The sequence below is a fragment of the Cryptomeria japonica genome, chromosome 5 (assembly GCF_030272615.1).
Source record: "Cryptomeria japonica chromosome 5, Sugi_1.0, whole genome shotgun sequence".
Lineage (NCBI taxonomy): Eukaryota > Viridiplantae > Streptophyta > Pinopsida > Cupressales > Cupressaceae > Cryptomeria > Cryptomeria japonica.
The window spans coordinates 581,496,393-581,519,859 of NC_081409.1; the positions used below are offsets into that span (position 1 = coordinate 581,496,393).

General features: G+C 36.7%; 1 protein-coding gene across 1 annotated transcript; it reads right to left on the bottom strand.

The window, feature by feature from the left end:
* Positions 1–16,756: 16,756 nt before the first annotated feature.
* LOC131036795 (pathogenesis-related protein 1C-like) lies at positions 16,757–17,230 on the bottom strand. The gene has a single exon (XM_057968783.2). The coding sequence runs from the start codon at positions 17,228–17,230 to the stop codon at positions 16,757–16,759; it is 474 nt and encodes a 157-aa protein (XP_057824766.2).
* Positions 17,231–23,467: the final 6,237 nt, after the last annotated feature.

Here is a 23,467-nt window from a genome sequence, read left to right on the forward strand (position 1 = left end):
TGGGCCCAGTGCATTTTACTGTCTTTGAAAATCCTCCTATTTCTTTCCTTCTAGATTTCCCAGATCATAATACAGGGGGCAATGATTCATAAATTCTCATACATACAGCCTATGTTCTGAATGGGCCATGCATGGAATAGGTCAAAGATAGTGTTATGAATAGGGGTATACCAGTTCAGCTATCTTTTCAACCATTCCCAACAATTGTGTGCATAATCGCAGGTTAACAGAAGATGGTTTTAGTTTTCCTCCTCCATTTCACATAATGGGCACCTGCTGGGACCTTCATATCCAGGTTTTCTAAAGGTTTCATTGGTGAGGAGCCAATTCTAAATAGCCAATCATGCAAATAGGCCCTCTTTCGGAAGGTACCTTTTATCCCAATAGAGAGTTAGGGGTAGGTTGGAACTTGGGTTATTTTCCTTGATTAACAGTTTTTTATATCCCTCCTTAGTTTCATAATTCCCCCTCTTGGATCCAGCCCACATTAGTTTATCTTCTTTAGAGTTTAAAGTAGGGCTTCTTGAGGCAAGGAATCAAGTTAAGAGGGATCTTTCCTAGTCCGGAAGGTTTAGATTATCCATTGATTTCCATCTCCATTGTTTGAGGCCCCCAATGTAGAATTCCTCGACATAGTCTTTTACATACACACCCCATTGCTCTTCAAGGGTGGGTATGATTCTGTTGAAGTTATGAAGTTTGTTGATGGAAGTTTGAGCCCCCCAGGAGTCTCTCCAAAAAAGGGCATCTGCCCCATTTCCAATGTTCCATGTTAGCTTGTCTGTTATGATATCTCTACATTCAAGCATAAAGTTCCAAATTCAAGAACTTTTATGCGGGTGGGCTATCCTAAAGATGCTTATAGGGTCTTGGTTATGCAAGTATCTGTTATAAAGAATTCGTGCCCATTTGAAATTAGGGTTATTATACATTCTCCAAACAAGCTTTCCTCCCAGAGCCTTGCTTTGGATTTTTAGATCTTTGATACCAAAACCCCCCAGATCCTTGGGCATGCATATCTTATCCCATGCTATCAATAGGAGTCTGAATTTGTCTTTAGAGCCTTGCCAGAAAAAGGTCCTCATGTATTTTGTGATTTCCTTTCTCTTGGTTGCAGGAAGATCCATGCATGAGAGTTTGTAAATTGGCATTGTTGAGAGTACTGACTTAATCATGGTGGCCTTACCGATAGAGGATAACCATTTTCCTTTCTAGGAAGAGATCCTTTTTGTAATTTTGGAGACCACCTAATCCCATAATTTAGATGATCTAATTCCCTCATCTAAGGGAAGTCCTAGGTATTTACATGGTAATTCTCCTATTTTGTATTTAAGAATGTTTAAGATTTTCCTTTGGAGTTCTTTATTTGTGTTAAAAAAGATTATGTTGGATTTCAAATTGTTGATTTCTTGTCCAGAGATGGTGGAGTAGTTGTTTAAGACTCTTTAAAGTGTTTTTACTTTCGTTGTATTGCTTAGTCCAAACAACATAGTGTCATCAACAAATTGTTGATGGGTAATTGGGTCCATGTCAGAAGTAATTTTAATACCTTTCAGCTATTGTGTTTCTCTCTCCCTATTGATCATTCTTCCCAATGATTCTGCCATGATGATAAAAAGAAAGGGGGAGACGGGATCCCCTTGTCTGAGACCTCTTTAGATTTCAAAAAACCTTCTGAGGCCCCATTGACTAAGATTGATACTCTGGGTGTTGCAATGCATTCAAAGACCAGATTGATCCATTGCTTACTGAACCTGAATGATTCAAGGCATTTGCATAGAAAGTGCTAGTCTACTTTATCATACGCCTTTTTAATATCTAGTTTTATCATCATGCTTGGTTCCTTATTTTTTTGTACTGAATGGATTGCTTCTTGAGCGATGATTATGCCATCATAAATGGATTTTCCTGGCACAAAACTAGTCTGTTCCTCACTAATGATTATGGGGAGAAGTTTGTGAAGTTTGTTTTCAATTGTTTTTGTGAGTAATTTATAAACGGTATTCCATAATGCTATTGGTCGGAAATCCTCAAAACAATCGACTATTTCCTTTTTTGGGATTAAAGCTATGAATGTGTTATTTAGTTCTCTTAGAATCTTTCCTGAGTTTCTCATCCCCTCTAAGGCATCAGTAATTTCCTTTCCCATGAAGCTCCAACATTTCTAAAAAAAATGTGCTGGGAACCCATCAGGGCCAGAGGCCTTATCCGGTCTCATTTGGAATAAAGCTATTTCCACTTCCTCCATAGTTAGTTTATTATTAAGCATCAAATTGTGTTCTTTAGAGATTAATTTTGGGATGTATTTTAAGAATTTGTTCTCCTTAGTCCACCTAGAGCCTTCTTTATTGTTAAGCAAAGTTTCAAAATACTCAACTGCTTCGTTGGCTATCTTCTCGGGGTCATCACTGAAGTCTCCTGAGTTTAATTTTATCTTGTTGATTCTATTTATAGCTCTTCGATGTTTTGTGTTGTTGTGGAAGAAGCTTATGTTTCTATCCCCAGCCTCTAGCCAACGTTCCCTAGATTTTTGTTTCCGATATATTTCTTCTTTGGCGAGGATTTCTTCATACTAGTCCAGATTGGTTTTTTCCTTTTGATAAAGCATGTTATCCATCCCAAGCCTAATTACCTCCTCATTAGATTTTTCCATTTCTATCTCAATTTCTTTTTTTGTGTGTGAAGATATTTCCAAATTGCACTTTGTTCCAAATTGTTAATTGTTGCTTTATCTTTTTTAGTTTGGTTACTACTTTGAAAGTTTTGGAGCCTATGACTTCTGTTTCATTCCACCATTTTTTTATTAATTGTATTAGATTTTCATCCCTAAGCCACATTTTTTCAAAGCGAAAGGGGGTTTTGGTTGGCTTTAGTTCTTCTGATTTGATCAATTGGACCGGGAAATGGTCCGATCCTAAGAAAGGGAGGACTGACGACTCAAAAGACTATGTGAGATTTCCACAAAGGAAGAATCTATCTAGTTTTTCTGCAATGTTGCAGAAACCTTGTCTTCTATTATTCCAAGTGAAAGCATCATTTCTAGTCTTGAATTCCATCAAGTTACACTTATGTGTCCAATCCTTGAAGTCCTGACTTGTTTGGGTCATTTTTCTGTTACCACCCCAATTTTCCTTGGGATCTAAGATTGCATTGAAATCCACACCTATTATGTATGTTTGATCTATGTCACTTTAAAGGAAATTCGCAATTTCATTCCACACTTATCTTTTTGCTTGTGTTTGGATAGGTCCATAGACATTAATTATAATAAATTTTAAGTTGCTTTTGATGCTTATAGCCCTGCCACACATCCAATTTGGGCTTTTTCTTATTAGTTTGAAGGATATTTGCTTGGGATCCCATATGATGGCCAATCCACCTGAGGCTCCACAAGCAGTTTGTCCTTCTAATTCTCTAATACCTAATTTTCTGTTAAGGTTTATCATTTCATTGTTATTTAATTTGGTTTCTTGTATTAAGAATAACTCTGGATTGAATTTAGCAATGCAATGCTTAAAGATACGTTGCTTGTTAGGGGCATTCAAGCCCCTAACATTCCAAGTAAGGACTTTCATAACCCTATGGGAAGGTTCTTCCCCTTCCCTGCCTAAAAAAGGTTTGTGATTTTAGTTTGTCCAATAGTGCTTCCTGCTCTGTTTAGTAATTCAGCAATTGATTTTCTCCCTCTCTTTTTTAGTTCAGAGGCATAATCCGGGGGTAAGCAGGTTTCTATGGGTTTAGCTATCCCCAGATTGTCCATTTTATCCATTGCTGCATCACAATTGAGGTTTTGTGCATCTTCCTCGGTTATATTAAGTTCGCATAATTTTCTTGCTAGCAATGTTTTTTGTAATGCCAGTTCCTCCTTGTCTGCTATTTCATTAATGAATAGTTCAATAAGGTAATTTGTAACTTCATTGCCAACATACTCAAGGATGCATTTATTTTCTTTTTCCATCCTTTCTTCCCTTTCCATATCCTTGTCATTGTTGTTTTTGTTGGAGTTCTTTTTCTTTTTATTTTTTCCTTTTTTATTATTTTTCTTTCCTTTTTTGTTCTTGTTCTTTTTCTTTTTTTTTTAGTATCTTGCCTTCTCTGCTACATGTGATATGGGGTGATTATCTGGTTCTATATTGTTTTTCTCCAAATTACCGGTGTCTTCTATTGTTTCTTCCTGATTATCAATGTTGGCTTCATACCTCAGGGGACTGTGTTCTTTTCTAGTGTCATCGCTTTGTTCCTTAGAAGCCTTGTTTATTAATGATGTAGCATTTTTCTTATCACTTTCTTTGTTCTCTATATCATTCCTTCTTTGTTCTCTCATTGGTTCTTTAGGTGTGTTTTCAATTTTTGCTTTATCTTTTTCATATTCTGCCATTTTTTGAGTGTTTACTAGTTCCTTAGCCCTAGGGTTTTGTTTGTTAAACATAAACCTCCTTTTGGATTGAATTTTATGTTTATATCCTTATTTGTTCCAAAATCAATCATGGTCTTAGTCTATTTTCTCTCAATATTCTGAATAGGGGAGATCACATCCATGGATGTGATATCACTCATAAGGATCTCTGGTTGAATCTGGTAGATCGAATGGTTTGTAATGATTTTAATGGGTTCAAATTTTAGTTTTTCTATCTCAGCGTTCACTAGTATTCTAATATCAGAGAATTCCATGTAATTATCCTCCAAACCCTCAAACCCTCCTAAAAAATCCCCTAATTTTTTTAGGATCTGGTTGTGGATTAATTCAACCGACATTTGAGGGAGTCAAATCCATTTTGGCACCCTAAGTTTCTTAAAATATGTGGGGGAGAAATTAGGTTTCCAATTAAAAAAATTGAAACAATAACCTTTGAAAAATTTGTGATTGTTCCTAAGTAAATTATTTTTAAGTTCATATGAATTGCATTTAATAAACAGAAAATCATTTCCCAAGGAGGTAACACTTATCTGATTTTCTGTGGTAGAATTTAACCATTGGAGGACATCGGAGATCGACGCTCCAAATCCAAATCATTTGCCGAAGAGCCCAAGATCATTGTAACATTCCCACAATTCATCTGTATGTTTGCCGCTTATTATCACTATGTTATCTGCATTGAAGCATGGAAGCCTTTGGATGATTTTAGGGCATTGCTTAGGGTTGAGTCCCTCCCTACATCTGGTATGGGTGGTTGACTTTGAGCTTATCGGGGAGGGTCTTCTTAACCCTAATTTTATTCTATTTTCCCCTGAAGCAACATCTTTTTTGGCTCGAGAGAAACACTCCGCATGGGAGAATGGTAAACATGAAATCCTTCCATTGTTAGGGTACCATTTATCCCACGAGGCCTTTGAATTGTTATGAAATGCCCCTCTCTGTTGTGTTGAAGGATTTACTTAATTTTTTAAGGGTGCCCTAGGGTTCCGCTGAGTTTGTTTCCAAGCCGGCTTTGTTGAAGTTGAGGAAGCATCCTTTGTATGCCTTTGGTTGAGAAGGAAACCCTTTGGAACCCCAATAGCCAATTTGCAAATCTCATTAAGCTTTAAATTAGTTGAATTTGCTCCTGTGGCACATGAATGAGAGGTATTCAGGGCATCGAATCTGTTTGAGGTGCTCACAGCATATTTATGGACCCCCTGAAGATTAAAACCATTCTACCATGTCCCGTTAATCCTCCCCTGCCTACAGAGGTGTTTCGAAGGGTTTGCAGAAATGTTTTTGCTTATCGCATTGTTTCGCATTTTTGCCTTTTTTTTCGTCCTTGTGAGGTATATTACTCTAGATAGTGATTTGAAAAAAAATGATTCCCAGCTCTTCCCTATGCTTAATCATTTTAGTCATAATGTAAATATAAATTTAATGTTTTTGATTAACTTCTCCTTAGTGTAGTCTATGAATGCTAAAAAAAATTCCATTGTTACAAACTCCCCTATTTATCCTAAAAAGAAAATATCATTTTTTAGACCCCTAGAAATCACTATTTTGGATGATAACATAGTGTGTACTTGTTTCCCCTCCTTTAAAGGCACTCCTGATACATCCCTTTGTATTGGAAACCATTTGTAAGTCCCTATTACTCTTCTTAGTGGGAGGAGTATCTTAATGTTGGCCCTTTGGAATAGTGGACTACTTCAAAACCACCCAATTGTGGACTTTATGATTTGATATGTGTGACAAGGTGAATGAACTGCATATAACTTTAAATCCTTTTATGTTCCTATTTTTCTATCTTGGGAGGCTAGACATGTCAAGATACATAGTTGTAGATTCCCTAATTCCTCAATGGCCTGAATCAATTCTTCCTATTGTACATCCCACCTTGCATTCACTTGCACTTCTTTCTCCTTTATATTCTCAAATGCCTCTATAACACTCTCTTTCCTTCAAGATCTATCTTTGTCCTTTCTTTGGGCTCCTAACTCCTATGGCACTTCAATATAACTTATTAAGTGTTGATTAATGTGAGAAGAGGCTTCAAGATATCTTATCAAGTTACCTTTTAAAAGTCTCCAGTCATCATTCCTCTTGTTAGCATTTCCTTTGACCAAATTTCCATTCATAATATTGAGATTGTCTTCCTCATTCTTTGCCCATTCAACTAACCTTTCTTCATTACCTACTTGGATTTCTCCTTCAATGTGCCCCATCTTCTTATGAGTTTAACATTTCACCACTACCTCTTCCACTTAAGACCTAACGGTAGTGGTTCATGTTTTGGTTTGATGGATACATTTTCTTCTTGGGCATCGATTTGAGCTACATAGTGATCACCATAGTTTGTAGTACATCTTCACATAACCGAACTTGAATGCTAGGTAGTGATGTTAAATGGAGTTTTTGTGTGAGTATGATTTTGAGGTGAGACACATTTAGGGCAAGGAGAATGTGGTAGTAGATGCTGTGAGCTACAGGAGGCATGCGGTTTCAATGATGACTCTTAGTATGGATTTGTGGAGAAGGATACATAGTGTCCTTCCTTTAGATGCTTGGTACCAAGAGATCAATGCAGAGATTGCTTCAAGGAGAGCTTTGGATGGTAGATATGCAGGTTATTCTTTGGAGTTTGATGGTCTTCTTAGACATTTGGGATGCATTTATGTTCCACCTTCACATGGTCTTCAAGCATTGTTTTAATCGGAGGCCCATTGTGCCCCTTACTCAACACATATATGTGTAAAGAAGATGCATGTAGATTTACGATAGTTGTATCATTGGGTAGGCATGAGGAGAGATATAGAAGATTTTGTGTCTTGTTTCTTAGAGTGTCAGCATGTGAAGGCAAAGCATCAACATCCAATAGGTTTGTTACAGTCAAAGTTGGTTCCAGACTAGGAATGGGACATCATATCTATAGATTTTATAGTTGGATTTCCTATGTCTTCATGTCGACATGATTCTATTGTGGTCATCATGGATAGGTTGACCAAGGTGGTACATTTCTCTCTCATTAGGTCATCATATACAATAACAACAATATATTGGATATTCATGGAAGAGATAATGAGATTGCATGGTATTCCACAATAGAATATATTAGATCGTGATCCAGTGTTCAATTCAGCATTTTGGATTGTCCTTCAATATGATTTAGGAGCACAATTGAACTTTAGTTCAACATATCATCCTGAGACAAATGGTCAGATTGAGAGGGTTAATTAGGTTTTGGAGGATAACGTTGCAGATGTATGTCATAGATCAATAGTCTCATTAGGAGGATTACCTCTATTTGGTGGAGTTTTCATATAATAATGGCTATCATAGTTCAATTGGCATGTCCCCTTTTTAGGCACTGCATGGTCGACCATGTTAGACACCCTTAAGTTGGAATCATTTGGAGGACATAATGCTTATTGGTTTAGAGATGTCGCAGGATATGGAGCAGCAAGTGGCACGCATTAAAAGAGAATTTGATAGTGGTATTGGATAGATAGAAGAAATATGCAGATGCTCATCATGTGGATAGGCATGTTTCAGTGGGAGACAAGGTGTTTTTGAAAGTGCGTCCATGAAAGATCCCCATCCATTATGGAAAATTTTTTAAGTTGGCACCAATATTTGTAGGACCATTTGAGATTTTGGAGAGGATTAGTCCTATAGCGTATTGCCTTGCCTTACCGACTAGCTTTTCCCATGTCCATGATGTGTTTCATGTGTCTATTTTGAGGCCTTGTCATCTTGATATATCATATGTTTTGGATTGGAATTCATTGCAGGTAGAGGACAGGCAGATTTCTTTGGAACCCATATGCATTCTTCAGCGTCGAGAGTTGTCCCTCAGGGGTCGAGGCATAGAGAAGGTAAGGGTCCAATGGGATCTGAGTGATGATTCTTAGATGACTTGGGAGGATGCAGTGTGGATGAGAGAGCTTTACCCCTATTTGTTCTCAAGATTCCAAGAGTAAGCCTAGGTAAAGGGGGGAGAGGATGTAGTGTCCCACCTTGACCTATCTTTTATTTATACACTGATGGATTTATCTACACTCTTATATGATGTTTTCACTTATGATTGTGACTCTATTTTGATGTTAGACATTTTATGTGGACATATGATATGTGATGGCTTATGTGGATGATGACATTTACCATTGATTATTATTATGATGATAGAATCACATTTGATGATCTCTATATTCACTTGTTATCTAGATGGATTATATTGTTGATAATATTTGGATAATATTGTGATTAAGTTAACCCTATTTTATAATCATGAAGTTGAGTTGATGCTAAGTGATTGTAATTATTTTCTAGTGTCTTCATGATACACATGATGTCATATCACTCATTGCTAGCCGCATATGGCATTGCGATTCTGTATCACTTACTTACATGTATTTATGATATATTATTGTACATGTATCATAGATTTGTGGTTGTAAGATTGCAGGTACAAGACATCGACTCCACCTAGCTTTACAGGTCTGAGTATGTCTTAATCCCAATGGCAAGTTGATGGAGACGGCATGAGTTCCCTCCACACACTCTAGGCTTAAGTTGTCATCCCTTGTTAGTCAGTTGTCATGCTAGCATGTTGAGTTGTGGTCATTTTGTGGCATTATGAGTATTTAGTTATTTATTTAATTAATGTTTGAATAATATAGTTTATTAATGTTAATTTAATTTATTATATAGTTTGGTTAATTAAATATTATTGGCTGATTTATTATTATTTTATTTATGGCTTGTGAATTTAATAGTTTGTAATTATTTTTTTTTATTTTATTTTTATTTAATTTATCAATTTATTGTTTAATTGATTATTTGTTATATATGGTTTATATTTAATTGTCACTTTATATTTATTTAAGGCTTTTATTTTATTATGGTTTTATTTATATTTGTGACTTTATACTATATTTGAGGATTTTATGTTTATTAATTTCCCTTGGTTTATTTATTGGTTGGCTTTAGTTTATTTATTCATTTGATTTTATATTATTGTACAATATCTCTTGTTTTTTATTACCAAAAAAATAGGTTTTGAAGGGACCCCGAAACCCTTTACATCATATTACATAAGATAGATCAAATAAAGTCCATTCATAACAAAACCAACAGACAAAACCCCACAGGGCTGAGCGACAGTAGAAATAAAGCAAAAAAATTGCTCAGCCCATGAAAACATCAAAAAACTAGCAAACTAACAGCACAGACCCAACTACAGCAAAAAATCAACCCAAATTTTTAAGATTCTCTGCAACATCAAGACTTAGCTGACACATTTTCTTGGCAACATTCTTCAAAGCTAGGATGTCTTGGGGCACTTCAGGGGCTTTCTTCTTCATGATATCCCAAGTACGCTTTCCTCGAGGACCCGAATCTTTCGCACTGTCAATTATATCCTTGTCCACGTCCACCACAGTCATATCCATATGAGATTTCTCCACCTTGCTAACCATGGTAGACATAGTATCACCAGAGGTCTTGACAATATTCAGACTTATTTCAATAATACCATAGAGAGTGGCTTCACATTTAACAATTCTGGTCTCCATACCCACAATTTTTTTCTCTGATATCTCCTTCACTCTTTGGGTGGCTTCCATCTTCTTAGCTAGACAATCAGTCATAAGCTCTTTTTCACTTTCTATCCATAAAACACCTGTCGAAGCCCCCTCAACCACCTCCTTACCAATATCAACAATGTGAGCACTAACATCCGCATGCAGTAGAACTCCAACATTATCCTGCATAACGTCCATCTTGGAAGATAAAGACTGTTGCTTGAGATTGATGTCCTTAATCTCATTAAACACCAACCCGAAAACACGGATTACCTCTAGACTGTTGTTCTTGGCAATATTGAGCACATCAAATGGGATCTCTTATTTAGGATGAAAATTTTATGGGGTAAAGTTTGTCGATTCTTAGGAATTTTGTTCAAAGCCATGGGAGGAAGAGGACTCCTTGACATTATGAGTTTGGTCCAGGGAATCCTAATCATCAGAGTTGTTCAAGACCTTCAAAGTGGCCTTTCAAGTTTTACACTTAGGATGTTTTCTCAAACCCTCACCACCATCACCAGGGGACCCCTTACTAACACTCGAAGCAACCACCTTAACCCGGGTTTTGGCCTTTTTGCTAGTGTGAGAGACAAAATCCCCATCATTACTATCATTTTCCCATCCTTCTGACTCTGAATCCTCACTATCATCAATCTCTTCAGTAGTAACAGGAGAGGGCTTGCTAGGGTTTTTCAAAAGCCCTAGATTTCAAGTGCTCAAAGATAAGAGAGATTAAACCTCGGTGTAAAACAGGATTAACATGGGGATTATCTTTAATATCAACAATGCTAACATTCAATGAAGACAACAAATAAAATAGAAATGACATTTTCCAATTATGACGAAAATGATTAAGGAACACAAAATGATGCCCATAGATTTTAGTGAACCTACCATCCAAAGTGAGAAACTCCATAATCACCTTCAGAAGCCCCCTCCATATGGCCTTAATCTGCTTCAGCTCAAAGTGGGTCTTGTTAGCTTTCACCAGGCACTCACGCTCCTTCTCTTTCTTAGGTAATCTCTTCACAATAGCATCAGAGATTTTTCTATCTCTGTAAAATTTAATCCCCTTAGTAGGCATTCCCTTCACTTCAGCAATAAAATCTTCATTGATCTTAGTCACCCTACCAACTAGATGCACCTTACCATCCTTCCATCCCTTCATGAATTGCCTAGTAACACTCTAGTTATACCCATGTAGTTTCTCCAAGAATGTCGCCACTCCCCCTTTCTACAATATGTGCCAAATGGTAGGGTTCTTCTTCCAGTTAGCACAATTTGGAGGTTCCACCCTGTGTCACTGACCCCCCATAGTCTCAAAACTTGGCTCAGAAACAATAATCTTGAATAGAATAGAGTCCACAACAAAAAGACCAGTAGCAGCTTCAAAAACAAGTAATACCCATAAATCATGCAAAGTCTGGCAATAATAATTATAACTTAAGGCATTCAGACCAAACACAAGTTGAAAAATGATGACAAAATTAAACACTTTAATCATCGAAAATAGTGGGGATCTCCTCAAATCTACCATGTGTTCCATCATGCATAAGAAGTGACCAAACCTCATACTCCAAGGTGTCTTCATTAACCCACATCTTCCTTGTGTTAAATTTAACCCCTATGTTAGCAAGATAGTCCTCTACACATTTATCCTCTCTATAGTTATTAGAAATATAGGACTCTTGAAAGGTATTGATAATACTCTTAGAGGCATTAATAATATTATCAATAGTCCATGAAGGGTAACTTTTCCCCCTTAGACATTGAATAATATTATTCAAATCTCGCTCAATCCACACCTTCGTACATCTAAGTTATACAATATCTCTTGTTACTACACGTGGGCAAATAAATATTACATAGTTGACCTACCCATTATAATTATTGGCTAAATAGCCTTAGAAAAATAAAATGTCATATTTGGGCATAGTAGGTAGATTACATAGCATTTTGGGATATTTCTATTTGTTGGATTTTTGGCTATAGTTTGAATGCAAATTCTTATTTATTTAGCCGCCTGTGCATTTTGTCGAGTTAGAATTTCTAGAGTTTCTTCTACATTTTTTATTTCTTGGCTAGATATTTTGGTTACTAGGCTTGCTTGGATTTGGATTGTGGATTGAAGTTTTTCAGCTTCATTTGCCATACTTTGATTTTCCAAGTTGGTGGAGTTTTCTTCTCTCTACAATTTTATTTTCTGGAAATGTTGTCTTCCTTGTGTCTTCATAAAGATTGTATTCGACAAGTATGGGTAAAGGCTATTGGAAATATATAATAATATAGTAATGCAATATAGTTTTATTATAATGTTTTTGGGTAAATATTTGTATGTATAATGTGTGAATACTGTCGTGTATGGTTCTAGCAATGCTCTTTGTGATTATGCATATTCTTGGTATTCTGAGTTGTTATGTTCTTTTGTGTTGTTTTGGGTCTTATTATCCATAAAAGGAAGTTTTGGGAGCTTCATTTATGCTCTCTGTAAGTCATTTGTGTATTTGACTATACCGAGAGTCTTAACAAAAAATTCTGGTTATCTCTCTATATTGTTTAAAATTTGTAACTTTGATTATCTCCTTGGTTTCTCTTCTCCTTAGCATCCTTACGGATAATGTTTCCTGCATTTTTTTAGTCTCTACGATTTATTTTACTTGTCATATTTTTCTACCTTGCATGTATATATTTTTGAGTGAAAGCACTATTATAGACATATGCACTAATGTATTGAGGGAAGGCGCTAATGTAATTGATAAATACGTTGTTCTGTTTGTTAAAAGCGCTATTTCGTCAAACAAAAGTGTTGTTGTATCTGGTATATTCTCTAAAACAATAAATAAAAGGCATTGTTTTATTTGATGAAAGCGCTAAATTACAAAACAAAGGTGCTAGACTGCTATTCAAAAATGTTGTTTTTCGTAGATGCGCGATTCTGCCCTATTTCTATGTTTTTTATGGTTTTGGAGTTCTGGGTCGATTGTATCAGTTGTCTGTGTACTAGAGGCTTGTGATGATATTTTTCTGAGATTTTCCAATGTTGTATACATTCATATTTGATTATTTTATTGTTTATGGCTCTGACAAGTTGATTTAGGCTTGTCATAGAGGATATTTTGATACTCCAGCAAGTTGAGATACCTTGTTGTTGAGGTTATGTTCATGATTTGGTCCAGTGAGTTGACGAGCCTTGCTTTTGAGGGATTATTTATAAATATGGTTGATTTGGATTGTTTTATGCACCATATTTGGCTACTTGTTATATGATATCTTATTGAGACTCTTGTTTATATATATTGGCATTGTTGGCATCTTTGCAATTGGATCGAATTGTTGATTGGTCATGTTTTGTGGTTTCTTTATTTATGTTGCATATGAGCATCCTTGTTATTTCTATTATATTTCCTTGAGGTCTTGGAACATGATTAGGGGGAGTGGGCTTTCATGTGATGATCAGGGCCATGAAACACTTGCTACTAGGAGGTTCCTAGTAAGGATGCTGAGAGTCTAGACCGCTAGGGCACATTGAAATTTTTACTTGATTTAAATAAGTGATAACATTAATAATTAATTAGACAGGTTGGGTAATTAGGACTCATATAATCAAAATAATAATGTATGTGAGCCCCAAGACTTAGTCCTAGGGAGGATGTTGTAGGATAAACTTGGTAAAGCCATGGTGATGTCAAGTCAATCTACCATTGTTCTCTCATAGGTTAAGATGGCTCCACATGTCTATCAATATGATGCTCTTATTTGTGAGAATAGCATGCAGAGACATGTCTATCAGGGTGGTTCTCTTCTTTGTGAGGATAGGATGTGATGACACCACTCCTACATGTGTCCTTCATCCTTGGTTCATGATCTTTTTCCTTGATTGTTGGTACACCTTTGGGAGTATCTATCTTTTATCATTAGCCATGTTTTGTTGGCCTATGCTTTTGAGTTGTTTCTTGTTGTGCTTTTGGAGTTTTTGAGTCTCTTTGGTAGTTAGGTGTCAAACTAGGTCTAGATTGTGTGTGGGATCTTGTGTCATCTCCTAGAACGAGGGTGGTTCCTTTGGGTTTGGTATGGTCGGGTGGTTTGATGCCTTATTCCATTGGGATGTTCTTCATTGGATGTTTCATGCATGGATGTGGATTCTTGTGTCTTCAGCTTATGGATGGATATTGTACCAGATGGATGTATTCTATCTTATTACATATGTCCTTGTGGATATCATGAGATTAATGTATTTGCAATTTATTCTTGAGAGATATGCTCTTTTATGTAATTGGATAATGGATATTTATTTGTAGATGATTCTTTAGGACATGGTATATGTCATTTATAAGAGATCATATGATGTAGATCATAATGTATCTTGAGTTTGTCTCATTAATGGAAATATTAGTATTGGATTAATTGTTGTGTACTTAGCATTATGTGGATGTTAAGATAATGAAGAAAGGATTAGTTATGTGATTAATATTATTTTTGAATGGATTAATAATGTTAGAAGGAATTAATAAATGGGAGTTGGAATATTTGTATTTGATTGTCTTAAAATGATTCTAAATGGGAATTGATTAGATTTGTATTGTTAATGTATGCATTCATGATAGAAGGATCAAAGTTGCTTATCTTTGTAATGTTATAAGTAATGACGTTGAGATACCCTAGGGAAGATAGATGTGATTTTGTGTTAAATTCTGCTTGCATAATAGTTCATGTGATTATTTTTAAATGCTCATATAGTTATGTGCATATAATGTTAATGGATGTTAATGCATATGAGTAGATGGTTATATGCATAGCAATAGATTATGTTTTAAATTTTTTTTTATCTCTATTTGTTGTTTCTTAGCTTTATTTCTTTAGGGCATTTTGGCAAGAATTACATTAGGATTGTTACCGATGATCTTTAGGGTATCAAGATCCCAATTTTTCACTAATAGGCTATAAATTCTAAATCAAAATAGAACATTCAATATTTTTTCGTTTAGAAGATTAAAATTTAGAGTCCAATGTTTGATATACATATCCATTCCCCCAATCATGAATGAACCATTTTTTTAAATTGTCTTTTAATCCTGTTTGATGGACACTCCACTAACAAAGAAACCATTGGTTATGGTTTTGACTTTCATTTCTATCCCTAATTAGAATGATAGTATTTCTTTACTTTCCCTAAAGCAGTCTCTTGTCCTATCCCTTTAATGAAAATATCCCTCTTCCTTATTTTTTTCAATGATTTGACCAAATTATGGTTGGATATCTCAAGATAAAAGCACTTTTTTTTCTTGACATTAATTGGAATTTTATTTTTACTTGAATCTATTGTGTTATTTTTAGGTCTCTATACCTTAAGAGGAAGTGGTGTGTATCCTAGTTTCATTTTGGCCATCACTGAATCTCCACCTTCTTTGACTACCATAATCTCCTTCTTTGAATTTACCCCCTATTTTAATAAGGTATTTTTATCCTATTTTTATTTAATGATTTCCAAGCTCTTTCCTTCCATGCATCCTCCCATCCCAACTCTCAAAAGTCACTACTTCTTGTTGTAATTCTTTGTTCATCTAAAATTTTTGCACCAAAATCTAAAATCTTTGTCCCATCCCCTCCAATGCCGAAATCCTACACCTTCGTCATGTTGCACGATCTCCTCTATTATTCCCTCTTTTTTTAAAGGAACCTTATAAGTTGTAACATATGTGTATGAAAGTTAGAGGTTTCTATGGCTATAGGTTAAGATCTATATTATTTGATCTAAATAATTGAATATTACCTTTCTTTTATCAAATATAATTTGCATATAGGACCTTTCAAAGTGTAAAATATATATTTTTTTAAGTTAACATTCTTGATAAATATAGCACATATTTGGTGAAAAAATAATGTATTGCATGTTAGATATGCATTTTCTCTAGTAATCATGAGATTGGAATTTGCTATATTATTTCAAATAGCTATGTTCATTTCATGTTAAGGTACATTATCTAGTTTTTCATGTACACAATCTATGAATCTTGAATTTTTATCTTCAATATTAAAATTATTATTATTTGATAAATGATGATACCTTTGACTTTGTCTTTCTTTTTTCTTGGAATGAATATTTTTTTCTTATATGTTCATGCATGACATCTCATCATATTTACTTGTCAATTTCATACTTCATGTTTTCAAATATAAATGTAGCCCCATGTTGAGCATATATTTCTATAGTATCTTTATTTTTTTGTTATTTTTATAGATATTTAATCTATTGTTATTTTCATATTTGATATTGCTTTTCACATCATTTTTATTGTTCCACCTTGGCAAAACCATACCTACATTAAAATTGAAAAATATATATTTGTAATTTGGATGCAACATTTTAAATAAAATAGTGAAAACAAGATTAAAAACACATCAGATTTTAATTATTTTCTTGACAAATAGTTATTACCAATAATGTAAGTTGTCTTCTCTATTATTGATTTGTTAAATCATAAACTATAATTAAAATAAATAAATATGTATAATGTTAATGTATTATTTATTTATTTCCACAGTCAACAAACAGAATCCCTAAAAGTGATTCTTGGTAGAATTAAGAAAAACATACTGCTTAGTATTCCTTTAACGAAGTGAGAAATCTGGGCATGGATAAACTTTCTTTAGCGGCCAACCTATGTAAGAGGTCAATACCACTGATTATTTGGAGAGGAACACTAGACGGATGAGAAACACAGAGACGCGGGATTTAATGAAAGACAATGCCTATGCAACGGAAGAGACGAAGTCAGTACGTCTTTTCGCCAACGTAATTCCCAGGTGGATCGTAATCGCAAGTGATGAAAATGGCACCATCATTACATTTAACACGGGCACAGCCAACCTTCTGCGAATTTTTCCACATGACTTGAGTATAATGTCCGCATTGTTGGCCTTGAGCACATGAATTGGAATTATAACTGTAATATTGCTTTTCCTCAACCCATGCATTCACTGCATCTACTGGCGACAATTCCTTACCTTTTCCCCAGAAAATGTTTTCTCCATACGAACCGCTAGAATGCTGCAAAGCACAGTCCGCCTTGCATTGCTTACCATAGTTTTGTGCGTAGGCAGCGACAGTATCATCCCAAACCAGAGGAGCAATGCCCACTTGAGACCTGGCGTCATTGTGAGGGCTTAAAAACTGCGTTTTCAAGTCTTGCGCCCCAGCACACAATTGCAGGAAGCAGAAGAACAAAACAAGCCACATGAACGACATCTTCATCACCACTAAGAGTTCTCTCTTTTGAGAAATTTTTTTTATAGAGAAGTGTATGCGGGAAAAGTGGGCTTATATAATTTAAAATGTGAAAATATGATAAAATAACTAGTCCACACACACAGGACTTCTTGGTGCAAGCTATGGAGTAATGCAGTATTACTCAGCTTCCCAAGGAGGGTCCCATGGTTCTCTATCTCAGAATGTCCTTCAAACCAATGTTTTGCTCTCAGATTACTGAGCAAAATGGTTTAGGGATGGCAAATATGAGAACGAGAGATGCTTTAATAGATTTTAGTATGAAATGGATGGTAAGCTATGTATGATTTTAAAATGCAATAAACTAGATGATAAGATGACAAGGTTAGTATGAATACTATCCTAGCATACTATATTTAGTATATGATTGAGCTAAAATGATAAAAAAATTACTCTAAACATGCATATTTAGTCTAATTCCTAATCTAAAAGAGGCTAAATGATGAGCATAAAAATGATATGAAAGCTTCAAAGAATTTGCGCATAAGTGTAATGCTTCAAATTTAGAGGATTCTATATATGAAAATGGAGGAGTGAGAGCTCTATTTATAGCAAAAATAGGGCAATGGATGGTCAAGATTGAAAGATTCAATCAAGGGTTGAGTTTGAAAGTTGGGGATCCATGTGCATGATTTGCACCAATGAAATGGTGACAAATGTCAACATAAGATTGGGTTGAAAGAAGGGGTTGGAGACATTGAATGCTTGAGAAGACCTCATGGTTATCTAGAGGCTAAGGGTCAAGTCTAAGTTAGGATTACACACTGCATTAGGAGTTAATCCAAGGATAAACCTTTGTGCAAATGATTAAGAGATAATCATGGTCAAAGCATTAAAGGCCTGATGAGACCCTTGGGTTGGGTAGAGGTTGAGTCAAAACAAATGTTTTAACCATGTAGGAGGGTTTGGCTTAACCATTAATGGTTATTGGAGACTTTGTGGATTAAGTGGTTGAAGGTTGGAAGCTTTCAAAGGTTATCAAAGACTTTGAGACATTTAGTGGTTGAAGGTTGAAAGCCTTTAATGGTTATCAAAGACTTTGAGGCTTTGAGAAGTGACCTCCCTTTGCTTAGGGATGTGACAAAGTTTAGAGGAGGGGTTAGGTTAATTAGAAGCGATTAGAAGATTCTAGAAGGGATTAGAAAGGGGTTTGGGATTTTGCAAGTGGATGGAGGGATAATAGGATTTAATTGATTTAAATGATTTAATTCAATTTGGTTGCAATTTGGGGAAATTAAATAAATTAGATTTATTCAATTTAGGATAACTATTTAATTAAATTTGAATTTAATTAAAAGTGGATAGGGGGAATTTAATTGAATAAAATGATTTATTCATTAAATGGTATAGTGAATTTTATTTAAATAAATTGAGTAATTTACTTAATAAAATAGAAGAATATGGATAATTTAATTAAATTGGATTTAATTAAATAGGGAAATGAACATAAAATATTCATTTAGGAATATGGTCATTTTTATACGTCTACATTTTGCCCCTCTTTGAAGTGACCTGTGTGCACATGTTATTTCAAAGAAAATGATGTGTTTTTGTGATTTTATGATCAAATGTAATTTTTGTGTCGCTCTTATGATTTGCAAGTCGTGCCCCAGATTTGATTTGATGTGATGCCCTAGATTTGATATTTGATGGTGATGCCCCCTCGGGAGATGAAGCAATATTTTTTTTGAAATTTTTTTGATTTAATTTGATGAAGTGCGTATGATGTGTATGATTTCGTGCATGTATAATGTGTGTAAATTGATTCATCTCCCGATAAGTTATAAATGTGTTGGTATAGGGGAGACTGCGACCATATTACAGGTCCATTTGGCTAACCCTAATTTCATTTTCCTCCTATAAAAGGGGAAAAGGGTTCAAATTAGGTTCATTTCTGCTTTATTGACTTTGAAGAAAGAGAATTTGCTCTGGAGAGAAAATGTCGATTCCCTATCACAGACACCGATTCGAGCGCGTTCGGAGGTACCGTAGACCTGTAGCGCATGGACCACCAGTAAGTCAACATTTTTGACCCTTTTTTGACTTTTCATTTTGTCATTTTTAGTCATTTTTTGAATTTCAAAGTTTGGGTTTTTCGGTTTAGCACGTCTAAGGCTTAGTTTAGCACATACGAAGTTTAGAGTAGTGCATCGAGTTCAATTTTAGGGGTCACGTCCAAAAAAAATAGGCTAGCGCATAGAATTATTAGGTTAGCACGTGCAGGTAGAATAGCGCATGGAAAGTGTCAGGTAGCGTGTCCATTAGGTAGGTTAGCACGTAGGCGTGACCTAGCGCATAGGGGTCGCAGGGGTTCGCATAGGAAAGGGGGTTTAGTGCGTAGGGTTAACCTAGCGCATAGGGCCAAATATGTAGCACCTAGGGGGGATAGATTAGCGCGTAGACAGAGTCTAGCGCATAGGGTAGGTTAGGTGGCGCATGGGGAGAAAATATTAGCGCATAGAGTCACTCTAGCACATAGGATGGATAGATTAGCTCATAGGAGAGACAGCCTAGCGCATGGTAGGGTTTTAGCGCATTGAATAACTATTTTAGTGCATCTGAAAAATTTTGCAGAATCGGCCGATTTGAAAATTTGTTGTGTTTGCCTGTCGTGTTTTGATGAATTTATCTAATATGAGTGCTTGTATAACTTGTTTTGATTTGCAATTTTTCAAGTTCTATATAGATATCAATCTGTTGTATTGATCAGAATATGATGTATTTGCATGTTCTTTTTCAAGTTCAATGTGTGTGAAAGCCTGAGTTGTATTACAAGCCGATATGGGTTGGAAACTTGAGTTGTTTTACAATCTGATATGGGTGGGAAACTTGAGTTGTTTTACAAGTTTATGTGAATTTGGTACTTGAGTTGTTTTACAAGTTTTGATATGGTTTTTGAGAAATTGAGTTGTTTTACAAGTTTGATATGAAATGATAGGATTTTGAACTTTGATATAGATGAGCAAATTGTTTCATGTTGTTGATGTAAGATTGAATTTGATATCTTTGTTTTGATGTGGAAACTGATATTGGATTTGTTTTGCTTGTTGATAGGAGCGATTGGGCGTGGTACAGTCGAGGGAGAGATTCCCCAGACCGTGGACATTGATACCGCGGTTGTCGCAGGCGGATTTGGACATTATTGAGAGATGTGGATTGACCTCTCTCTTGGATATGCCTCGGTTCATTGTGAACCGGGGGCTTTTGATAGCTTTGGCAGAGAGGTGGCATAGCAACACCAACACCTTCCATTTTGCGACGGGAGAGATGACAGTTACACCAGAGGACTGCTACCGGATTTTGTGCATTCCTGTGGTAGGGGCACTACTACCATACGAGTAGTCAGAGGAGGGCGGCACAGAGGCACTACGCCGCATATTCCAGGATGATACAGTTTGTGGGTATGAGATCCCCTGGCAGGAGTTTTTGGATCTGGACTATGCACCATTGCCATCTGTACTAGTAGGTTTCATTGGGGGATTCCTTTGTCCTGATCGCAGGTCAAAGGGATTCTTGGTGGGATGGGGGTTAGTTTTGGAGGAGATGGTCACACAGGGCCGAAGGTTTGCATGGGGGTCAGCGATGCTGGCTCATCTTTACAGGAGCCTGCATGAGGTAGTATACCTTGGTTACGGCAGTTTGTCAGCTGGCGTGACATTGTTACAGGTATGGTGTTGGGACCATATTCCAACAGCGAGGCCATTAGCAGATAGGGACAGGCCCGTAGGTGCAGCATACGCCTACGGATACAAAGGTCTAGTTGTCCATCGTAAGCTGGGCAAACTAGAGCATTGGAGGAGGGTTTTTGACGATATTGATACGGTCACCTGGTGACCGTATACAGGCTATGAGGTATGGGCTGAGGATGGGCTGGAGATGCCCTTTGTATTTATGACAAGGTACCTGATTGGGAGGACCCCGTATGTTATAAAGAGATTCCTGGTGACCCGAGTTTTGAGGTAGTTTGGGCACCAGCAGGGTATTCCACAGGGAGCGTGCCTTTATGCATGGTGACAGTAGGATATAGCAGATTGGGGGCCGACTATTGATAGTGTGGTGGTGACAGAGGAGTTTGTAGGGTTAGCTGGGCAGATATGGGACTATACCCCAGAGATCTAGGATGCGGGCATGACAGATGAGTTCGCCCGTTTGTTTGTTGCACGAGCGGTGCCCAGGATCTCTGATCTGGAGGAGATGAGGCCAGCGTTTGATTCAGATGAGGAGGAGGGAGATGGGGGAGATGATGGAGATGATGGGGATGATGGAGGAGGAGGAGGTAGAGGAGCCAGAGGGAGGAGAGGAGATAGAGGGAGGAGAGGTGTGGATAGAGCTGTGAGATAGGGGAGGATAGACAGGGGGAGAGGTGGATTGGCTATCAGAGCCAGTGGAGAGGGGAGAGTGGGGGAGGCGTTAGCTGCAGTGGGTGGTGAGGATGAGCCTAGCCGACTAGTTCAGAGGAGGAGGACAGATGTGCTCCCACCTCCAGTACCAAGGATAGGCCGAGTGGGAGGGGTTCCTCCAGCACAGGTACCGCTATAGGTTCGAGTCCCAGGACATATGGAGGATGCCCAGATGCGGACCTTACAGATTACTATGCAGCAGCTGCAGGCACAAATTTTGACTTATCAGCGATAGATCTCGCAGTTGACCACTGAGAGAGATACTAAGATAGAGCGATGGGGATGAGCGGAGGAGGTGGTGGCTAGCATGCAGAGAGCAGCGGCGAGTGGTCCCATGAGAGACACCCTGAGAGAGCTGGCGCTGAGGGCATAGGAGGTGGAGTATTATAGGCAGCATTATGAGGCAGTCATACCCAAGGACCGACAAGTACAGAGTTTTGCTCAGTCGAGATCCAGCCGATCTCGAGCTACTGGGTCACGGTCTGAGAGCCGAGGGGTGACGGGGCCACCGAGACAAGACCCTCCTGGAGATCCAGGGGTGGGTGCTTCTAGAGCAAGACCATCTCCATCAGGGGATAGTCATACTTGAGAGACATGGTCTCTGTTGTATTTTTTAGCATTGTAGTCATTGTATTGGACACAGTTTTTGATACAATTTGTACATTTGGATCATTTTTGAGATATATATATAGATGGCACCATGTTTTGATCACGTGATGTGTATATGGATGCATGTTTATGTGAGCTACTTCCTTTCTTTATGATGATGTAATGTTTACATAGATGATGTAATGTGCGATGCAGGATGTATGCGATTATATGCTGTGAGATGTATTTTGAAAATGAGATGTATGTTTTGATATGCCACTTAATGTAATACGAGATGTAAAATGATATGTAATGATGTTAAAATGATATGCAAACATGTAAAATGATATGCAACTAATTGTAAAATGATATGCAATGATGTTTAAATGATATGTAACTACTTGTTTTTGAAGCATCCCTCATTCCGTATTTGCCATCCGATAGAACCATATGTTTGCTTTCTTTGTAAATATCATCACTGAGCATTAATTTTTTTAGGATATGTTGAAAATTTATACAAGCATAATGGTATAATTGAACCATAATGACCTGAGTAAAATTTACATGATATTTGATTTTGCAAGATAGCACAAGCATCAAGGTATAATTGAACCAGGACGACCTGAGTGCGTATTGCGTAAACAGACAAGATTAGATCATTTATATGCATGAAATGGAATCAGGCCTTCAGTGATATGTGATGTATCACGTCTCGAGGCAAATATTCACACAGTATAAGTGATCACCTCCCAGACAGAAGACTAAAAAATATTGGAGTTTCTCCATGATCTCTAGCTGTGAAGCATTTTAGTGAGAAAAAGGGAGAAGATCCAATAAGTCAAAAAGTTCAAAATGCAAAACTAGTTAAGATTTTATGCTATAATGCAACATTTAGTACTTCAGAAAATCATCCATCCTTGATATTTGTGTGAATTGTTTGTGTTTTGGTTGTTGCGATGAAGCATAGTGTTGTTTGTTGGATGTCATGCTTCTGATTTTCGTGATTTTTGTGATGTTTGGAATGTTTGCAAGTTTTTGAACCAATTAATGCCCCTAGCTGAGTGTGCCTCTGGATATGATTATGTATAGTGATTTCCAAGCCATGGTGGAATGCGGTAAGAGGATAGATACAGATGGATAACCCAGGATAGTGACTACGCTAAGTATGTCCTGAATGGATATATGTTATGTGTTGGGCGATGGCCGATAG

Excerpts from the sequence above, each read along its gene's own strand:
- LOC131036795 (XM_057968783.2), bottom strand. The coding sequence starts at position 17,230 with ATGTCGTTCATGTGGCTTGTTTTGTTCTTCTGCTTCCTGCAATTGTGT.